Raw genomic sequence first — 20,000 nt, 5'->3', positions numbered from 1 at the left:
AACTCTACACACTTTTCCCAGCGATGCTCCCATCTCTGTAACCTGTCCAAATAGTACTCAGCAATTTTTTCTGCAAAATAATTTTTCACGAAGGTGATTGCCTCTTCATTTGACAAAAAATCTCTGACCTCCGAGCGCAATTTTTAAATGAGGGAACAAAAAGAAGTTGCTTTGGGCCAGATCTGGTGAGTAAGGCGGATGGTCAATCAGTTCAAACCGTAATTCGTGGATTTTTGCCATAGCAACCTCTGAGGTATGAGACGATGCGTCTTCTTGGTGAAACAGGATTTTCTTTTTCTGCAAATGTGGCCGTTTTTCTGCAAGTTGTTCCTTTAGCTTGTCAAGCAATGATGCGCAGTATGCTCCTGTAATGGTTTTTACTTTTTAAAGATAATCGAATAAAATAACTATCCATGACTATCCCAAAAAACAGTTGCCATCACTTTTCCAGCCAAAAACAGTTTCTGCTTTTTTTGGAGCCAGTTCCCCATTTGCAACACACTGTTTGGACCGTATTTTTGTTTCAGGCGTATAATGGTGTATCCAAGTTTCATCTACAGTAATTAATCGTCGCCAAAACTCGGATTTATTGCGCCTAAACAGCGCCAACAGAGCATTGGAAATGTTCATTCGAACACGTTTTTGATCCAACGTGAGCAAATGCAGCACCCAGCGTGCGGACAGCTTTCTCATGCCTAAATTTTCATGTAATATATGACGTTTTTTTGATATGTTCATAACCTCTGCTACCTTTTACTTTAATTCGATGATAGTCTAGCACCATTTGGTGAACTTTGGCGGTGTTTTCATTGGTAGTTGCAGTTTTTGGACTTCCTGAACATTCATCGTCTCCCAAGCTCTGACAGCCATGTTTGAATTCAGATGCCCAAAATTTCACTGTGGTAAATGATGGTGCAGAGTCCCCATACACAGAATCCATCTCATCTTTGATTTGCGTAGGCATATTGCCTTTCAAAAACAAATATTTAAAACCAGCTCGATACTCGATTTTGTCCATTTTTACAAAATTACTCACATCAACTTACTCAAACGACTTTCACATAACAACTGCACATTCAAAATGACTGAAACTTTGGTGAATAACTATCAACATATGAACAAACAAAATTATTTTTATTTATGAGTGCTGCAATCTTCACGTCAAAGTTGGAAACTTTTCAGACCACCCTCGTATGTATATATATATATATATATATTATATATATATATATATATATATATATATATATATATATATATATATATATATATATATGTGTATATATATATATATATATATATATATATATATATATGTATATATATATATATATATATATATATATATATATATATATATATATATATATATATATGTATATATATATATATATATATATATATATATATATATATATATATATATATATATATATATATATATATATATATATATATATATATTAAGGTAGGCCAAAAAACACTCCTTTGCAGCAGGCTATAAGTATAACTATGAATGCGTATTTAGATAATTTCCCCTTTATAATAATTTTTTAATAGTTATTAAAATCTCCCTCCTATTAGTTACATATACAAATTACCTTCTATTAGTTACAAATACAAATATATATATATATAAATACACACATATATACATGTATATATATATTTATATATATATATATATATATATATATATATATATATATATATATATATATATATATATATATATATATATATATATATATATATATATTTAAACAATTTTAAAATGTATTCTACAAAATAGAGTGCTCAATGTACTTAAAAGTACAGAGCAATTATAAATTAGTAGAAAATCACTTAACAAAAATTTTTCTCATTTAACACTGTGTTTCATCAATAAAGACTCATTACAGTGTTAAATGAGCAAAAGTTGTGTTAAGTGATTTTCTACTAATTTATATATATATACATATATATATATATATATATATATATATATATATATATATATATATATATATATATATATATATATATATATATATATATGTAAGATTTTTTATATATGTGTATTCATTTTTTAACCTTTTTCTAAACAACTCAAAAGTATAAACTACATAACTTTTAAGATAAAATTAAAGAAAGCTTAAAATAATATAATATATTATTTCTAATGATTACTTTAAAACAGTGCTTAACTATGTCATAAAATATCTTACCCAGGAATAAAGAATAGCAGAAAAGGTTCTTTTATTTATAAGACGTGATAATTTTAACTGAGTATTATTTTGAGTACGAGACGCTTTTGTTGAGTCTTCTAAAAGTAAAATAGATATATATTATATTTAACAAGAACCATTATTTAATAACTTTTTATATGCTACTTGTATGTATAACTCATTTAAGGTACATGCTATTTTATAAAATTATTGATAAAAAGCACCAGAGTCCATCACATAAAAACTTGGTTCCTCATGTGGATAGTTACTTGAAACACGAATAAAAATGCAAATGTTGTCTCGACTGTTTTCTAAAATTAAAAATTTAAGCTTTGTTGTAAAAACAAAAAAATTGAATAATTAAACTATAAAATATATAATAAAATTAACAATTAAAAGGTACACTCATGATGGTTTTTGGTAATTAAATAAAACAATTCAATTGTTTAACTTTATGTTAAATTCATGATGTTTCTAGGGGTTTTAAATAAAATTATGAAAATAATTTTACCACGAAACCTAGCAAAACAAACAGCTTTGTTTTAAACAGGAAAAAAAATTGTTTTCAAAATAAAATCTCTACTTCAGGTATTTTATACTAAGTATTTCTTCTATAAGTTTTTATAGGGTTTATCAAGTTTATCAAGCTACCCAATCTGTAATAGTGCCCTATGCCCAATCTATAATGGTGCCCAATATTAATCAACAATAGTGCCCAATACTCAATTTACAATGGTGCCCATTTTATAATGCTGTTATTTTTGATCTGAATGCTTTAAACATATAACCTTTTTAAGGAGCTTTTGACAAATTTTGCATATAGTTTAATGGGTTAATTTAACAAACATCATTTACTTTTTTTTTTTAAAACACCAAAATCTTTTCGCAAGAAAGAAATAAAAGAAACTACTTTAAACAGGAAAATACTGTTGACTCCATGAAGTTTTTCAGTCAAATCCAAAACTAAAAACAATTTAACTTGATAAAGAATTTTATCTTTAAGCCATACCCATTTCAAAATTTTATTGTGTAGGCCATACTTATAAAAAATTTTATTTTGTAGACTAAATCTTAACCAATTAAAATTTTTTTGTAGTACATCGCTACCCTGCATAGCAAAAAAAAAATTTCTTCTTGAGTGTATAACGTATAATCAAGAAAAAATAAATAAATAAATGTGGCAGTCAAAAATCGAGGATGAAGTATGTTTATATATACATCTATATTTACCAAAATTAAATCTTAATAAAAAAACAGATTTAATTGGTTACATCTAATAATTTAGAAAACAGCTGAAAGACAGAATTTTTTATTATTATTATTTTAATTCAATTCCCCAAGCTTGAGAAGGACACTACAGTTAAGGAGACAACTTTCTTTTAACTCTTTAACTTCCAAACACAAACTTCGACAAACAAGGTCGCTGCGTAGAGAAACAAGTTGAGCACTCTACTACTAGAGACATGGTAGGGATCAAATTTAGTCAAATTACTGAAGTTTGACCAAGGAGAGTCTTACAGAAGCATTGAAAAGCATTTTAAACAACAAAACTATCAGAAAATTGGTAAAGAAATATGAACACACCAGTAAAACTCTAAGATTTGTAGGATCAAAAACCAAAAACTTTAAGAATGTTAGATTTTTAATGCCATCAAAAAAGATTTAGATGATCTGGCATAAAAATCATATGATCTGGCATAAAAATCGGATGATGTGGCATAAAAATAGATTCGAACCTTAAAGTATCTCAAAGCTTACAATACATAATTATATAAAAGTATCAGGTAAATTTTTTGGTGGCAAATAAAAAAAACAACCATATCCTGAGTTGGCAAGACCAAGATTTGAAACTACAATACTGCTACACACTTTAGGTAGCACACTATTTTAAATCTAATAGTTTGTAACCCTGCTCAGAATCTAATAGATTCTAATACTGTGTACAAGCTTATTGGGACCACTAAAGCAAAAGTGAAATCATTTTCCAAGTTTTTATTCCGAATACTAAAATTTCAACCTCAAATACAAAAAATTTACATTGCCAAACATTAAAACGTTTACTATTTATTGTATAAATAACAAACCAACTGGTTGTCCAGCCCCCCTTCAAGCTTGGCCACTGTAATCTTTTTTCACAAAAAAAAGATAAAAAAGGTGCATTCATCAAAAAATTGAACATGTGAAAAATGGGCGAAGGTAAAAAAGTTCAACTCATAAACATGCAAGGCAATTCTTAAACATGATAAAAAGATTCATGTTTGGGGTAGATTTGGGGTCAAAGGAACTATGACCCCAAATCAACCCCAAATATATACGAGGGTCACTGTTTATATTTTGGGAATTAACAACACTGATGTCATTTGAGTCCATCTGACGGTTCCATCGTAAAGTTTGACATTTTTGACGTACTTAGAATATTTTGTCATACGGACGTTATTTGTTTATTTTATATTTAGTTCAAAGTTTTGTCTTGGCAAAAAATGGAACTGAATTGAGAACATTTTTGTGCGATGATTTTTTACAACTTTCGACATGGATTATCACAAGAAGAGTGCGTCAATCAACTTGATTTAACTTTTGGCAATGAAGCTCCATTAAAAACCACTGTGTATCGCTGGTATAGTGAATTCAATTGTGGTCGTAGTTCGCTGTCCAACGAGTTTCGTGAAAGTCATCCAAAATCGACTGTAGTGCCAGAAAACATCGATGCTGTGCACGAAATGATTAAGCAAGATTGTCAAGTAACCTATTGTGAGTTGAGGCATCCCTAAGCATTAGTTCCACCAGCATATATGTGATTTTACACGAACACTTTGCTGTGCAAAAGTTATGCTTGCATTGGATCCCACATAATTTGACAATCGCTCAAAAAAAGGCTCGTGTCGATTGGTGCAAAGAAATTCTTAAGAAATAAAATCGGGGTGCTTCAAAAGACGTTTATAAATTCGTGACAAGTGACGAATCATGGATATATTCATATGAGCCCGAAAGTAAGCAGCAGTCGACTGTATGGGTGTTCCAAGATAAACCAAATCCAACAAAAGTTGTTCGCGCACAAAGCACTTCAAAGAAAATGGTGGCCTGTTTCTTTAGAAAAACTGGTCATATTGCAACAGTGCCTCAAAAGTATCATAAAACAGTAAATTCTGAGTGGTGCACAACCATCTGTTTGCCGGAAATCTTTGGTGAAATAAGAAAAACAAACAAGAAACGTCAGATTTTTCTTTATCATGACAATGCAAGCTCTCACACATCGGCTCAAACAAGAGACTAAGCATGCAAAAGTGTATTGATCATCGTGGCGAGTACATTGAAAAACAATAAAAATATATTCGCAGCTTAACTATTTTTTTTGTTCCTATTCCTGAAATATAAACAAGTACCCTCGTACTAGCATTTGTATCACAAAATCTTAATTAACCAACTTGACCCAAGTACAAAATAACTTTTTCCCAATGGTGACTACATCTTTTAAAATGATAACAATTCCAAACATACAGGCCGGTTGAATAAAAGATATCTAAAATCTAAATTGATACCAGTTATGATTCAGCCAGCACAGTCTTCTGATTTAAACCAATAAAAAAAACTTTAGTCTATTTTATATAGAAGCTGCAAGATCATGGGACATCAAGACGTAGATAAACTTTTCAAATATTTCTTGGTAGTTGGAATGCTTTGCCAAATGACATAAACACTAAATTTTAAATTAAAAATTTTTTATTCGTATGTTTTTGATAAAAGACATTTTTAATGAAATATTTTTTAATCAGTTCCTTTCAAAATTTTCTTACATAAATTTATTGTTCTCAAAATTATGTATACAGAAGACAATTAATAAGTAGACTTGAAAAGAAAAATGCTTCCTAAAATAAGAAATAATTGAAACTGTAAATTCTGCATATAATGACTGATTCTCAAGCAAATGGAATAAAAATTATGGAAAACAAGTTTTAGGTGGATTACCCATAAGACAATGACTTGCAGAATTTTCTATTATTATTCTAATATTATTAATAACTTGTGTTAAAAAAACACATTTTCAATTGCAATAATTTAAAAAATATAATTTACTTAGGCGACATATTAATGTAACACCAGCACTGTCTGCAGTTTGAGTTGAATCCAGTCTTATTTGAAAAAATTGTTGAAGTTTAGCTACCTCCATCTGCAATGAATGAGGTAACAATGACTTTCTTTTCTGCTGATAGCGTTTACAAGAACGCTTAAAAAGTGGAGGTGGACTAAATACAAAAAATAAAAAAATATAAACTTCATGAATACTTGAGATTCAGTAAAAATATATTTTTCATAAAAAAAAGAGTACAATGGAAAAAATAAAAATGAACAATAGTCTTTCTCTTGTATTTAACAAAACAATAAAACTCACCATATCATCGGAGTATTCAGTGCTATAATTCCTGGCATAATATTTTGACGGGCCTCACTCATTAAATGTGCCGAGGTTATCATTGTTGTTACTACTTCTTTAATGGGAAACGTACTTGGCAATTTAGCTACAGGTGTTGGAATAGATTCAACAGTTGTTGTATCAGGTATTTGACTACTTGTGGTGTCAGCTTCCTAAACCAGATATTGTACAAATAAAAAAACATATTTGTCTTATAAAAATACTTAAATCAAAAAACCTTAAAAAACCTACAGGGAACAACCTCTTAAGAGCAAATCCACATTTATGCAACATATCTGCAGAAACTCTAAAAAAATGCACAATTATTTAATATGTATCTATATAAATAAATACATATATATATACAAACATAGATAAATACATATATATATAGATATATATATATATATATATATATATATATATATATATATATACATGTATAGATATACATATATAATATATACATATATATATATATATAATATATATACACATATATATATAGACATAGATAATATATACATATATATATAATATATATAAATATATATATATATATATATATATATATATATATATATATATATATATATATTCTTGTTAAATATGATATATATCTATTTAACTTTTAGAAGACTCGACAAAAGTGTCTTGTACTCAAATGTGTCAAATACCCAACTAGCCAACTGTACTCCTCAAAAAACTCACTATAACTTTGAAATTCATAACTATAAATGTTTGATTAGATAATATCTCTGATGATACAGTGAAATAGCCTGCTGTCAGGGCCTTCAGTACATACATCCACTATCTTATAGTCTGCTGTCACAAAGGAATGCTGCTACATCAATTGAGGTTGGCATTGCCAAATGCCAACCCTAATTTTCGAGGGTTGTATATATGTATATATCTTTAAATGATAACACAGTCTCCTATTTTACTTTAATCAAAATGTATATGCATAAGCAATAAAATTTATTATTATGTAAACTACAGTTTTAATAACAGCGGTTATAAGAACTATTTTTAAAAATAAATTATAGTTATGTTGTACTACATATATAATGTACTAGAGGACAATATAAAATTCTCTATGGCCATGGTATGGCTGCTTGAATATATATATATATATATATATATACATACATACATACATACATACATACATACATACATACATACATACATATAAATATATATATATATATATATATATATATATATATATATATATATATATATATATATATATATATATATATATATATATATATATATATATATATATATATATATATATATATATATATATATATATATATATATATATATAGAACCCTTAGATGTTGTCCGAAAGTTTTTTCGATATTTTGTTGACAAAAATTAAAAATTAAAATGCAAGACCGGAATTTTTTTTTTTTAATAATGATAGACTGCCTGCCCCAACCAAACCCTCAGTCGATGTAGCAGCACTCCCTTGCGGGTCAGGCTATTTGTCAGTCGATGTAGCAGCACTCCCTTGCGAGTCAGGCTATTTGTCAGTTGATGTAGCAGCACTCCCTTGCGAGTCAGGCTATTTGTCAGTCGATGTAGCAGCACTCCCTTGCGAGTCAGGCTATAAGATAGTCGATGTAGCAACACTCCGCGCATGATTTACAGTAAAAAAAATAAAAATAAAAACATTTTATTAAAAAAAATAAAAATAAAAACATTTTATTAAAAAAAATTAAAATAAAAACATTGTTTATATTGTTAAAAACATTCAGAATGTTTTTAAAAATATTCTGGTCAATTAAATTTTTGTTTTTGTGGTTTTTTTAAAAAACGATTAATTTGTAATTAAATTAATGGTTTTTACTTTCGTCCAACACGGAAATGTTGGACGAAAGTTAAAAGTAATTAAAAGTGACGTATATGTTGGCGTAAGAATCACTTTTTTCCTTCCGCTCTTCCCAAAGCCAACAAACTATAGATCTATATATATATATATATATATATATATATATATATATATATATATATATATATATATATATATATATATTGATATTTAAGACTGTTTTGTATTATAATAATAAAACAAAACTCATAGTCGTTAAAGAGTGTTCAATATTAATATTCAATATTGTTCAATATTAATATTAATATTGTTCAATATCAATATTAAAAAGATACTACATATATATTAACGAAGAAAAAACAACTTTTTCTATGGTACTTTCATCAGCCATTGAATACAAATTCAAAAACAAAAAAAACTGTTAAAATTACAAAATACTGTGTATTGGGATCTTAACGTCGCTAAGACATACTTGATGGCAACGAAAAAACAAAATATTAGCTAATCACCGGTGTCAAAAAAAGATAAGAAGAATTTATTCTTGTGTCTGCATTTTGAAATCAACTCATTTCGTTTATTTAACAAGTTATCGCCTTTATATGTTAAAATAAGGAATTTTTCGTATAAACAAAGATTGCAAATTTTTGACGAAGTGTTGTAAGGATTGCAACGTTTTACAATTTTCCACTTATTTAAGGGTGTAAACATTTTGTCTTTTATGTCCCAAATTTCTTTAGACAATTGGGTATCATTTTTATATTTATTAATGTTAAAAGATTTTAGATGGTTAGCATACTGAAATTTAAATGGAGTTTCACATAAGCCAAAATATACTTTTTCTTTGTTGTCAGGTTCATTTGACGACACGGTCGCTTGATAAACGATGTTCTTCGACAAGCACTAATTGTTCATGGGACAGATGGATTTATTGACACAGTTGCATGTTTTTTCCTCATCTTTACCTTGGCTATATAATATCCTGTGATTGTGCGAATTAATGATGGACTTGATGTTTGGCATACATGAGTAGCTTATTTTAATGGTATTTCGATTAAATATCTTACAAAGTTTGTGACCAACTGGAAAGTGCAGATCTACCATGTTCAAAAAAAGACTTCCTATTTTTGTTGCAACATTGGTACCGAAAGGTGGGTTGTACCAGATTATGTTTCGCTTGTGATTTTTTATTGGGATCTGTTTTTTATTTGAATGGTAGGTGAATTTGCAGATAAAAACTGATTTAAATAATGCATCTTGATAAGGAGGAATGGATGGTTTAAAAATATTTTCGTTAGAAGAATTGGTTGACAATCTTAGTTCGATAGTTTGAGGAAGGCTTTTTAGTATACTAGAAGGGTGGTTAGAGGCAGCATTTATATAACTGATGGAATTACCAGGCTTGCAGTAAGGTTGGAAAGAACTGTCATTAAGATTTAACGTTAAGTCCAGATAATTAACAATTTTAAAATTACAGCTGATGGATATAAGAAGATCATTATTATTAAAAATTTTTCATCGTTGTTAAATAATAATGATTTCCTGGCATGGTATATTAACTTTTTTTCATCTTGTTTTATAATTAAGTATTTTTCAGCAAAGGTTATAGCATTGTTCAGTAAATTTTCATTAATTAAATCAGTTATATCGAAAATTAAGAATTTGTATAAATGTTTTTCTTTAATACTTTGAAACCAATCTATAACAATCTGTGAGTTTAGCAATTGATTGATGCAAACTTTTTTTCTAAGATCACTATTTATTTTTGATAGAATAACTTTAGAAACTCTACCTACTTCGTTTTTTGCAGGATTTAATATACAGGTTGTTTAAAAAATTATCCTTGTGGTCTTTTAGAGTGATAAAACAATTGGAGGTGCCATTTAATTCAATTCTGTTGAAAACATCATGATTAGTTAAAAGGTGTTTGCTTTCAATATTTATTTGATCTTTCAGATTTTGGTCAGCCTTTTTATATGTAGATGTAGTGGCGTTCTTAAGGAGGTGGTTATACTCTACGTTGGAAATTCTGTACATATTAGAGGTTTTGTCGGCTTGAGTTAAAGTATTATGTGATTAGTGGGATCTTAACGTCGCTAAGACATACTTGATGGCAACGAAAAAACAAAATATTAGCTAATCACCGGTGTCAAAAAAAGATAAGAAGAATTTATTCTTGTGTCTGCTTTTTGATTGTCTGCACATTTATTCTTGTGTCTAAATCTTGTGTCTGCATGATGATTGCCCTATAGGCATGAAACTTAAAGTACCATAGAAAAAGTTGTTTTTTCTTCGTTAATATATATGTATGTATATATATATATATATATATATATATATATATATATATATATATATATATATATATATATATATATATATATATATATATATATATATATATGTGTGTTATTCTATCTTTATTCATATCGCTAAAACATACCTCCTATTTTTATTTGTAATAACGTCTAAAAGGCCAGCCATCTTGTCACGCCCTTTTTTGTGTTCTAAAGACAATTAAAAACTTCAACAAATTTTTTTGTTTAAACTTTTTTAATAATCTTTTTTGTAAAGATTATTTTTATATCACATGAGTTAATGGGTTTATAACTTAGTTTATGGATTTTCGTAAGTGAAAAGTTTTGAACTTGGTCCCCACCATTTCCCTGATAGTACCACGCTAAACTTGTTTCTCCATGCAGCTGCCTTGTTTGTCAAGGTTTGTGTTTCGGAGTTATAGAGTTAAGAGAGGGTTGTAACAACAATTAAAGCCTCAACTGTAGTGACCTTCATGACCTTGGGAAGGTAATTTAACAAAAAAAAAATTTCAACAAGTCCTATTTTTAACATTACTTAACTGCTTTAATCAAAAATAAAAAACTGCTGAGAGTTTTTGTTTGCTTCAAGAAGCTTACAATCAAAATACACTCAACAGACATGTGAAAACTGGTTTTCAAGACAAAAGTCAGTGGCATTAATATGGCTATACTAATGCAACTGATAGAAAAATTTAAAGATAAAAAATTGGAACCATTGTTGAATTCAGCTCAAACAGAAAAAGGACTTGCAGAACAGTTAAATATCACTCAAGCAACCATAAGGAAACATTTTTATGCCATGAAAATGATTCAAAAAGAAGGAAAATGGGTTACAAATAAACTGACTTAAGTCAAAATTTAAAATTGTTTAATAGTTTGAAGAAGACATTTTTTGCATTGAATTGCAATTAAAAATGAAAAATGGATTATATATGGTCTAAACCCAAAAAATCATAGGTTTGTCCAGGCAAACCAAGCAATCAAACCAATTAACAGCAAAGCAAAACATTTATAGAAACAAGGTAAAGTGCATTTGGTGAGATCAAACAACAATTAAAAAACTTATACCCTGTAAATTTACAGAAAAACATCAGATTCTAGAGAACAAACAACATAAAGTAATTTGTGCACAAAAACCCTTGAGTGCATTTTGAAAACAAGAAATTCATTGTAAGCACTTAAATGGGAAATTCTACCACATCTTTCCTACTCACTAGCTTCATCAGATTCTCCAATTATTGTTGTGCTTCATCAGATTACTACATTTTATTAAAGGCACCCTTCAAGACCATCACTTCAAAAGTTATTTAAAAAAATCAAAAAATGCTTGTGTTTTTAGATTTTCTGAAAGTTATTTGCTCCTTGAAGATGTTTTTCCATGGTCACTTTTTTTTATATTAGCCAAAAGCTATTATATAACCTAGTTAGCTTTTAAGAATAATAAAGTTTAGAATAAGTTAACTCCAAGGTACTTTTGCACGTTGTCAAAAAATTTAAAAAAATCATATTTTATACAAACATGAGTTTTAGAAGATGGAACATGAGATGATAGCTCATTTGACCATAGTAGAATTTGTAGAAAAGGTAAAGTGTAAAAATTAACTTTATACAAAAGATCAGCAGAAAAAAGCAATAGCTGAACACATAAGACAAAATAAATATTAAATATGAAGCCATTGTCGAAATGATTATTCATTACATAAATGGGAAAATCTGTGCAAAATAATTATTAAAAATGAAGCCATTGTAGAAATGATTATTCATTAGATAAATGGGAAAATCTGTAATATAAACTTGAAGCAAATTCTACCCTAATAAAGGAAAGTACCCTAATAAAGGTGGTATGGAATTAATGAGAACTTTTTTTTTAACATCTTTACTTTCAACAAGGCTGTAAGCAACCACTATTAAAGTTGGAAGTTACTGGAAGAGAAAAGATGAAGTTTAGAGAGCAAGATAACAATTAACAGATGAATTATGATTGCAAACTATATGAATCAGGAAAACAAGATGAAAGAAGCAAATTTTAAAGAACTGATGTTCGAAGAAAAAAACTTGACAAATAAAAATTTTTGGAGCACTTAGGAACAGTCGCAGTAAAAGGATGAGACTTAACTGAATGACGAGTAATATGAGAATGAATTTTATCAGACAACACAAGAGACACTAGCTTTTTAGAGCAGTGCCCATTATAGTATTTATAGAAAAGAGAAAGAGAAGCAACATTATGATGATGTGATAATGGTTGGAGGTTGGTTGCAAGAGCAGGTCCAACTATGCTTACAATGCATTTTTCCACCTAAAAGAGAAAGGGCATCATTGGAAGATCCTTGCCAGATATGGCAACAGTATTCCATACCAGGACGGATTTGAGATTTATAGAGATAAAAAATAGTATCCTGAGTAAAAAAGTGGCAAGAACGATAAAGATATGCAACCTTAGCAGATATTAATTTTGCAATCAATTATATATATGGGTTCCAAGAAAGGTCCAAAGTAACTTGAAGCAAGTTCTACACTAATAAAGAAAGCGGTTTGGATTTTACACCAATAAAAGAATCGGTTTGGAATTTACACCAATAAAAGAATCGGTTTGGAATCTACACCAATAAAAGAATCGGTTTGGAATCTACACCAATAAAAGAATCGGTTTGGAATCTACACCAATAAAAGAATCTGTTTGGAATCTACACCAATAAAAGAATCGGTTTATAATCTACACTATAAGCAGTGTAAAAGCAAGCACTAATGAAGGAAGTTTGGAATTTTTTTTTTAAACATTTTTGCTTCCAGCAAGGCTGCAAGCCACTAATTAAAGTTGGAAGTTACTGAAAGAGAAAAGATGAAGATTGTAGAGCAAGATAACGATTGATGGATGACTTAAAAGATTGCAAATTATATGATTCAGGAAAGCAAGATGAAGGAAGCGAATTCCAAAGAGCTGATGTTCGAGGAAAAAAACTAGACAAATAAGAGTTTTTGTAGCACTTAGGAACAGTCACAGAAAAAGGATGACACTTAATTGAATGACGAGTAACACGAGAATGAATTATAGTAGATGGCACAAGACACTCTAGCTCTTTAGAGCAGTGCCCATTATAGTATTTGTAGAAAAGAGAAAGAGAAGCAACATTACGACGATGTGATAATGGTTGGAGGTTGGCTGCAAGAGCAGGTCCAACTATGTTTACAATACGTTTTTGTACCTTGTCTAAAAGAGAAAGGGCATCATTAGAAGATCCGCCCCAGATATGGCAACAATATTCCATACAAGGCCGGATTTGAGATTTATAGAGATAGAGAATAGAATCCGAAGTAAGAAAGTGGCAAGCTCGATAAAGAGATGCAACCTTAGCAGATGCTAATTTTGCAACTGATTTGATATATGGTTTCCAAGAAAGATTGGAAGTAAGAGTTAGTCCTAGAAGATGAAGAGTAGGTGACTCATCGAGCACATCACCGTTCATAAATACAGGAAGATCTAAATTATTGCGATAACGATTGGCTGAAAAAAATTGAGTTTTATCTGAATTAAAGTTCACCAGCCACTGTGAGCACCATGCTGTAGCAGAAGTGAGATCCTTTTCAAGCTCAAATGCCCCCTCCAAGCAATCAGAGAGTGTTGGTTTCTTATCACGACAAGAATAAATGGTAGTATCATCAGCAAACAATGCCACCTTAGATGTGAGAATATCTGGAAGATCGTTAATGTAAATTAAAAAGAGTATAGGGCCAAGGATAGAACCTTGAGGAACCCCTGAAGTTACAGAATAAGAAGAAAAGAGTTGTCCATCGAGGACAACTTTTATGCTACGATTGGAAAGGAAGGATTCAATGATCTTAAAGATGTTGCCGGATACACCATAAGAAGAAAGCTTATGGAGAAGACCAGCATGCCAAACTTTACCAAAAGCTTTTGAAATGTCAAGAGCGATGGCCTTAACCTCTCCACCTTTATCTAATGTACAATAAAACCTGTCAGTTATTACTGTTAGCAAATCAGCTGTAGAACGAGAAGATCGAAATCCATATTGATGGTCAGAAAGTAAGTTATTAGATTCAAGATGAGAAATTAAGTGTTTGTTAATTAAAGATTCAAAAACCTTGCTTATGATAGGAAGAAGACTTATGGGACGGTAGTTAGACGAATCAGATCGCTCTCCAGAATTTTTGAAGATAGGGATAACAGATGCCGCTTTCCAGCAGGCTGGAAAGCAAGACTCTGATAAGCACTTGTTGAATAGTTTTGAGAGTATAGACGACAGCTCCGGAGAACACTTCTGCAAGACAATAACAGGTATGTTGTCCGGGCCAGTCTAGGCAGGAAATCACTTTAGATACAGATGCTGGAGTGATATGAATGTCAAGCAGTGGATCAACCTGTTTGTTGGCAATACCAGGTAGAATGCAACTAGTGGAATCAAGAGATGATATTGATGAAAAGTTTTTAGCAAACAATTTGGCTTTGTCTTTAGGTGAGGTGACAAAGTCTGAACCATACAAGAGAGGTGGAATTATAGATTTGCCCTTATTATTGATATTATTAAAGATTCTCCATAAGTCACGAGAGCCTAATTTTTGAGATGAGGTACGAGATTTCATGACCTGAGAATAGCGGGTTTTGGCGTTAGACAAAACCTTTTTACAGTTGTTTCTAGCAGTAATAAACAGACGTCTGTTTTCTGGAGAATTGTTTTGCTGATAAATATGAAAGTAACGGTTTCGATTGGCAATCGCAGCAGCACTTGATTGGAAAAATTGATTGGAAGAAAAAAATTTAACAATTGATTGGAAAAAAATTAGCAATTGATTGGAAATTGATTGGAAATTGAACAATTGATTGGAAAAAATTTAGCAATTGATTGGAAAAAAAAAATTTAACAAATTTAAACAAATCTAATAAAAAATTATATGAATAAGGCTTATAAAAAAGACATGCCAAATTTTTTCAAAGGAAACAACCATTGCATTTTTGGGTACTTGAGTTTTATTATTACATATTATTATTATTTTATAATTAATAAATTAGGTACAGAATATAAAAAAAAATTAAAAAAAATGAAAAGTTTATCAAAAATTAGTTTGCTAATTGAATGCAAACAATAAACAATGCTTCCAATTTTTTATCTTTTCCACTTTTCTATCAGTGGCATTAGTATAACTACTTTTGCTTGTTAAAAAATGATAAGAATTAATGATTAAAGACTAAAACATTTGTGTTCTAAATATACAGATATATTGCTAGATTATGACAACAAGCAAACAAAAAAATGAATCAAAACTAGTTATTTTTTTATAATATATAAATAAAATAACTAATTTGTACCTTCTCCCTTCTGCATCATAGCAAGAGTTTCAGTCAGTGGAGTAACATACTTGCTAAGCTCTTTTAACTAAAATCAAAAAGAATAATTTTAATAGGTCTATAAAGCTAAGGCTTTGCTAAAATTAACATGAAATCTAAAAAACCTTTTCTATATATGTCTGATCATCTGCTTGTTGAGGTGGACTTGTTGCTGGACCAACAGAGGGAGGATTAGTGAATGCTGGTGAAGGTGCAGACTAATGCAAATAAATATGTAGATTATCAAAGTATATATAAATACAAATTAAAAATATATACAAACAATACATTTTAATATTTACAATGAAAATAACTTTAGTAAAAAAAAAAAAGCTAATTTGAAAACAAGGTCAAAAATATTTAAAACTTCTTTCAAAGTAAAAAAAAAAATCAATTTCAAACAATTTAACTTTTTCCTAGAAAAAGATATGCAAGAGAGGTGAAATGTTATATTTGGACTTACAAACAAAACTAACAATATCAAGAAAATTTTACAAAAATAACTAGCTAAATTTTGAAAGCTTTGGAGTTAATATATGGGATTTAGTAATTTGAAAACAACGCATTAGCACAATAATATAGCTTTAGCATAAGACAATACCATAATAAAAGATATTTGTTATAAAACATAAAACAGAGTTATTGGAAAATTTAGCACAGATAGCACAAACCAGTGTTAAAGAAAAAGGCGGGTTAAAAACTTAAGATTTACACCAAAATTTCTAAAAACTTTTTAAAAAAAAATCAAAATAGTATTTGGACCAATTACAGCGGACAACTTAAACAAATGTTTAACTTGCATAATGGATAACTGAACACAAGCTAATCCTTATACCTCTGAAAGAGTAGTGTACTGTTATTTTATAGCTTTTGATGAATCCAATCCTACTAAGAGCTATCACACAGTTCAGGAAACCTTACATTGACCTGAAAATCTGGTTTCTCTGAATCTTGTGTAAGTTTGAGAGTATTACATTTAACTTTTGTCAAAATTGTTGTTATATGACTTTTTTTCAACTTTGTCAAATTTAAGATACGACATTATTATTAAATTAAATTAAATTCTATTAAAACATTCGTGAGAGTTTAAAAATTTAAAAGGTTATACATATTGTATGAAAATATGAAAAAAAATGTTACCTGCAGTGCTGGAGAAGGTGATGGTTGTTGATGGGTTGCTTGCTGAGGTGATGAAACAAAAATAACATTGGATGGAGATGGATGAGGTTGTTTTTGGTGTTGAATTGGCATAAAAGTTGTTGCTTTAGCTGGTGGTAAAAAATTATTTGTTTGACTGGACACTCCACCTAAACAAAACTAGTTTAGTTTCATTTAGTTTATGTACTATTTAGTCTTTATTTAGTTTTATTTATTTCATTTAATTTATGTGATGTAGTTGGTCACAGGTGTGATACTGCACTCTTTAACAGCCTTTCTCAATTTATTTCTTACAGTTTAGTGAATTATTGCTTGAAAAAGAGAATAGAAATATTTAAAAATCAAAATGTTTTATGCTTGTTCTGTTAATGCTTAAATGTTTTTATCTCTTCAAATAAAACTTTTTTAAGAAAGATTTTTTTATTTTTATTTCTAAGAAAGATTTTTTTATTTCTATTTTTACTATTTTTTTTATTAGTCTGAATTTTATTATTGTTTTAAAAAGCATAGCATTATAAACGTTAAAGTTAAAATTCAACTCATAATTCAATAAACTTATAAGTTTAGATATTATTGAGTCTCATAGTCCATTTGTCAAAGAATTATTAATTGGACAGTTTTATGAATTTTATTCTACTAAATCAGCTTTGGATCATGGACGTGTGTCTTGAAATATTTCAGAGACTATTACAACAAACTATTATGTGTTTGACATTTGAATTATGAGCAATGAAATTTACAGAAAAACATCAGATTTTAGAGAACAAACAACATAAAGTAATTTGTGCACAAAAACCCTTGAGTGCATTTTGAAAACAAGAAATTCATTGTAAGCACTTAAATGGGAAATTCTACCACATCTTTCCTACTCACTAGCTCACAAACCTTATATTTTTTATTATACTTGTAACATATTTTGTTAACATTACTATATTAACAAATTTTAGGTTTTTAAACACTTTCTACAAATAAACTTTAACATGTCCATACTCTTCAAATTAAAGTGCACAGTGAAACATCTCATTTAATTTGAATCCTCTAGATGTCTTTAAATATGTTCATATTGCATGAGTTGAGGAACTATAAAAATTGAAGTTTTATCGATAAAATTTTAAAAAAATAAACAAGAAGGTTCATGGTGTAGAATATTGACCAGACCAATGTATATCTTTTCAATGAGTTACCATAGTTACCATATAGTTGTACTTTACGTATATAAAATAAGTACTTTTGACTGTCTATAAAAACAAGTCATTAATAAAAGATCTCTTTATTTCTTTCTGATGAGACTCATGACTTTCAAAAAAAATATTAACAACAGTTCAAAATTTTTTCTTCTCTAGTGTTCTTATTATTTTACTAATTTTATAAACTAATCAAGAGGTTGGTAACTAATTAAGGGGTTGGAAACTAATCAAGGGGTTGGTAACTTTCAAAAAGAGATTGGTATTCCACTTTAAGTAGCATAAGTAAATTTTTAAAGAAAAAAATCTTTGGTTAAAAAACTTCTTAACCAGACACTTTAAATTTTGACCAAATTCATTTGAATCAAAAATATTCTTTAGTTCATACTTAACTAATATTGCTGTTAAGGTTGGTTCTTCCCAAATTGCAGTCATTTCATTGGTAACTTTTTATGCCTTTCCAGAGGCCTTTTTAAAGGTAAAACCATCTCTAGAAAAAGATCGTAAATCTTAATCTGACATTATTTTGGGTTAATATACAGATTTAGATTAAAATACAACTTGAGGAAAATATTATATGCCACTCCTTTGATTTTCTTAATCCTGATTGCAAATTATAAGCTTTCTCCAAAAGAATATGATCATTGACTGGAATGCTGTTACCACACATTGGTGAAAACCATTTCAAAAAAGCTTCATTTAACTTTTTGCTTTGATGCATTGGTGTTTTAATGACTAAATTTATAAATAAATTTGAATTTTCAATAGTATCAAAGATCTTTTTTTTATCTTTCTTCCAGGTAGTAAGGGTTATATTGAGATTATATTGATTTGCCATATGTTTATTTTGCATACCTTTTTCTACCATGTTTACTAGATTGTACTTCTAAAATAACCTTAATATTTTTTTATTTGTTTTATTTATATAATTTTTTGAATTATGTAAGTTTAAATTATTAAAAGGCAATTTCTTGCAAGAGTTTTCTAGTATGTCCTGAAGGTACCAAAGAATTATTTAATTAAACTTCTAAACTATTGGAGTTCCAATGATACTAGTGCAACTGTATATCAATTACTAATCATATACTTTTAATAGAATTAAAAAGTTTCATAAAAAACTTTGTTTATAATAAGCAAATTTACTTGAAGTAAATTAAGCAGAATTTATAAAATTCTATAAAAAAAAAATTTAAAGAGTAAATTGAATTAAATAAAATTCTATTAAAATGTTATGAAATTTGATTTTTATAAAAGTATTTTGTTATCAATATGTTCATTATGAATATATTTAGGTAAAAAAAAAAAATCTGTTAAAACCTATAAAATTAAAAACAAAAATGTATAGCAAAAAAAAAAAAATTAAATATAAAAAAAGTTTTTTTTAATTAACCATAAGTTCTGCCGATGTTTAGCTAAAATGAATTAAAATTTTCTTCAATGTATTTTAGCAAAATAATGTGTCATATTACATCGAAATCTTTTTTAAAAAATAATTCTGACTTACTTTGAAGATTTTGGAGTTGTTGCTGGTGAATTTG

General features: G+C 28.6%; 1 protein-coding gene across 5 annotated transcripts in view; it reads right to left on the bottom strand.

The window, feature by feature from the left end:
• LOC100197133 (mediator of RNA polymerase II transcription subunit 15) overlaps positions 1–20,000 on the bottom strand; it is a 48,000-nt gene that overhangs the window by 4,657 nt on the left and 23,343 nt on the right. For 3 of the 5 annotated variants that reach the window (XM_065807845.1, XM_065807846.1, XM_065807847.1), the window contains 10 exons: positions 19,967–20,000; positions 17,261–17,427; positions 16,246–16,338; positions 16,103–16,169; positions 10,902–10,965; positions 6,871–6,925; positions 6,598–6,791; positions 6,282–6,451; positions 2,432–2,518; positions 2,208–2,305 (listed from right to left, as the gene is read on the bottom strand). The exon at positions 19,967–20,000 is cut by the window's right edge and continues 366 nt beyond it. In XM_065807845.1, the coding sequence (XP_065663917.1) occupies positions 2,208–2,305; positions 2,432–2,518; positions 6,282–6,451; positions 6,598–6,791; positions 6,871–6,925; positions 10,902–10,965; positions 16,103–16,169; positions 16,246–16,338; positions 17,261–17,427; positions 19,967–20,000 (1,029 nt within the window). The remainder of the gene's footprint in view (positions 1–2,207; positions 2,306–2,431; positions 2,519–6,281; positions 6,452–6,597; positions 6,792–6,870; positions 6,926–10,901; positions 10,966–16,102; positions 16,170–16,245; positions 16,339–17,260; positions 17,428–19,966) is intronic. The other 2 variants (XM_065807848.1, XM_065807849.1) reach the window with 1 other exon arrangement.

The sequence above is a fragment of the Hydra vulgaris genome, chromosome 10 (assembly GCF_038396675.1).
Source record: "Hydra vulgaris chromosome 10, alternate assembly HydraT2T_AEP".
Classification (NCBI taxonomy): domain Eukaryota; kingdom Metazoa; phylum Cnidaria; class Hydrozoa; order Anthoathecata; family Hydridae; genus Hydra; species Hydra vulgaris.
The sequence above is the reverse complement of the archived record's forward strand: the minus strand, read 5'-3'. Positions and strand labels throughout refer to the sequence as shown.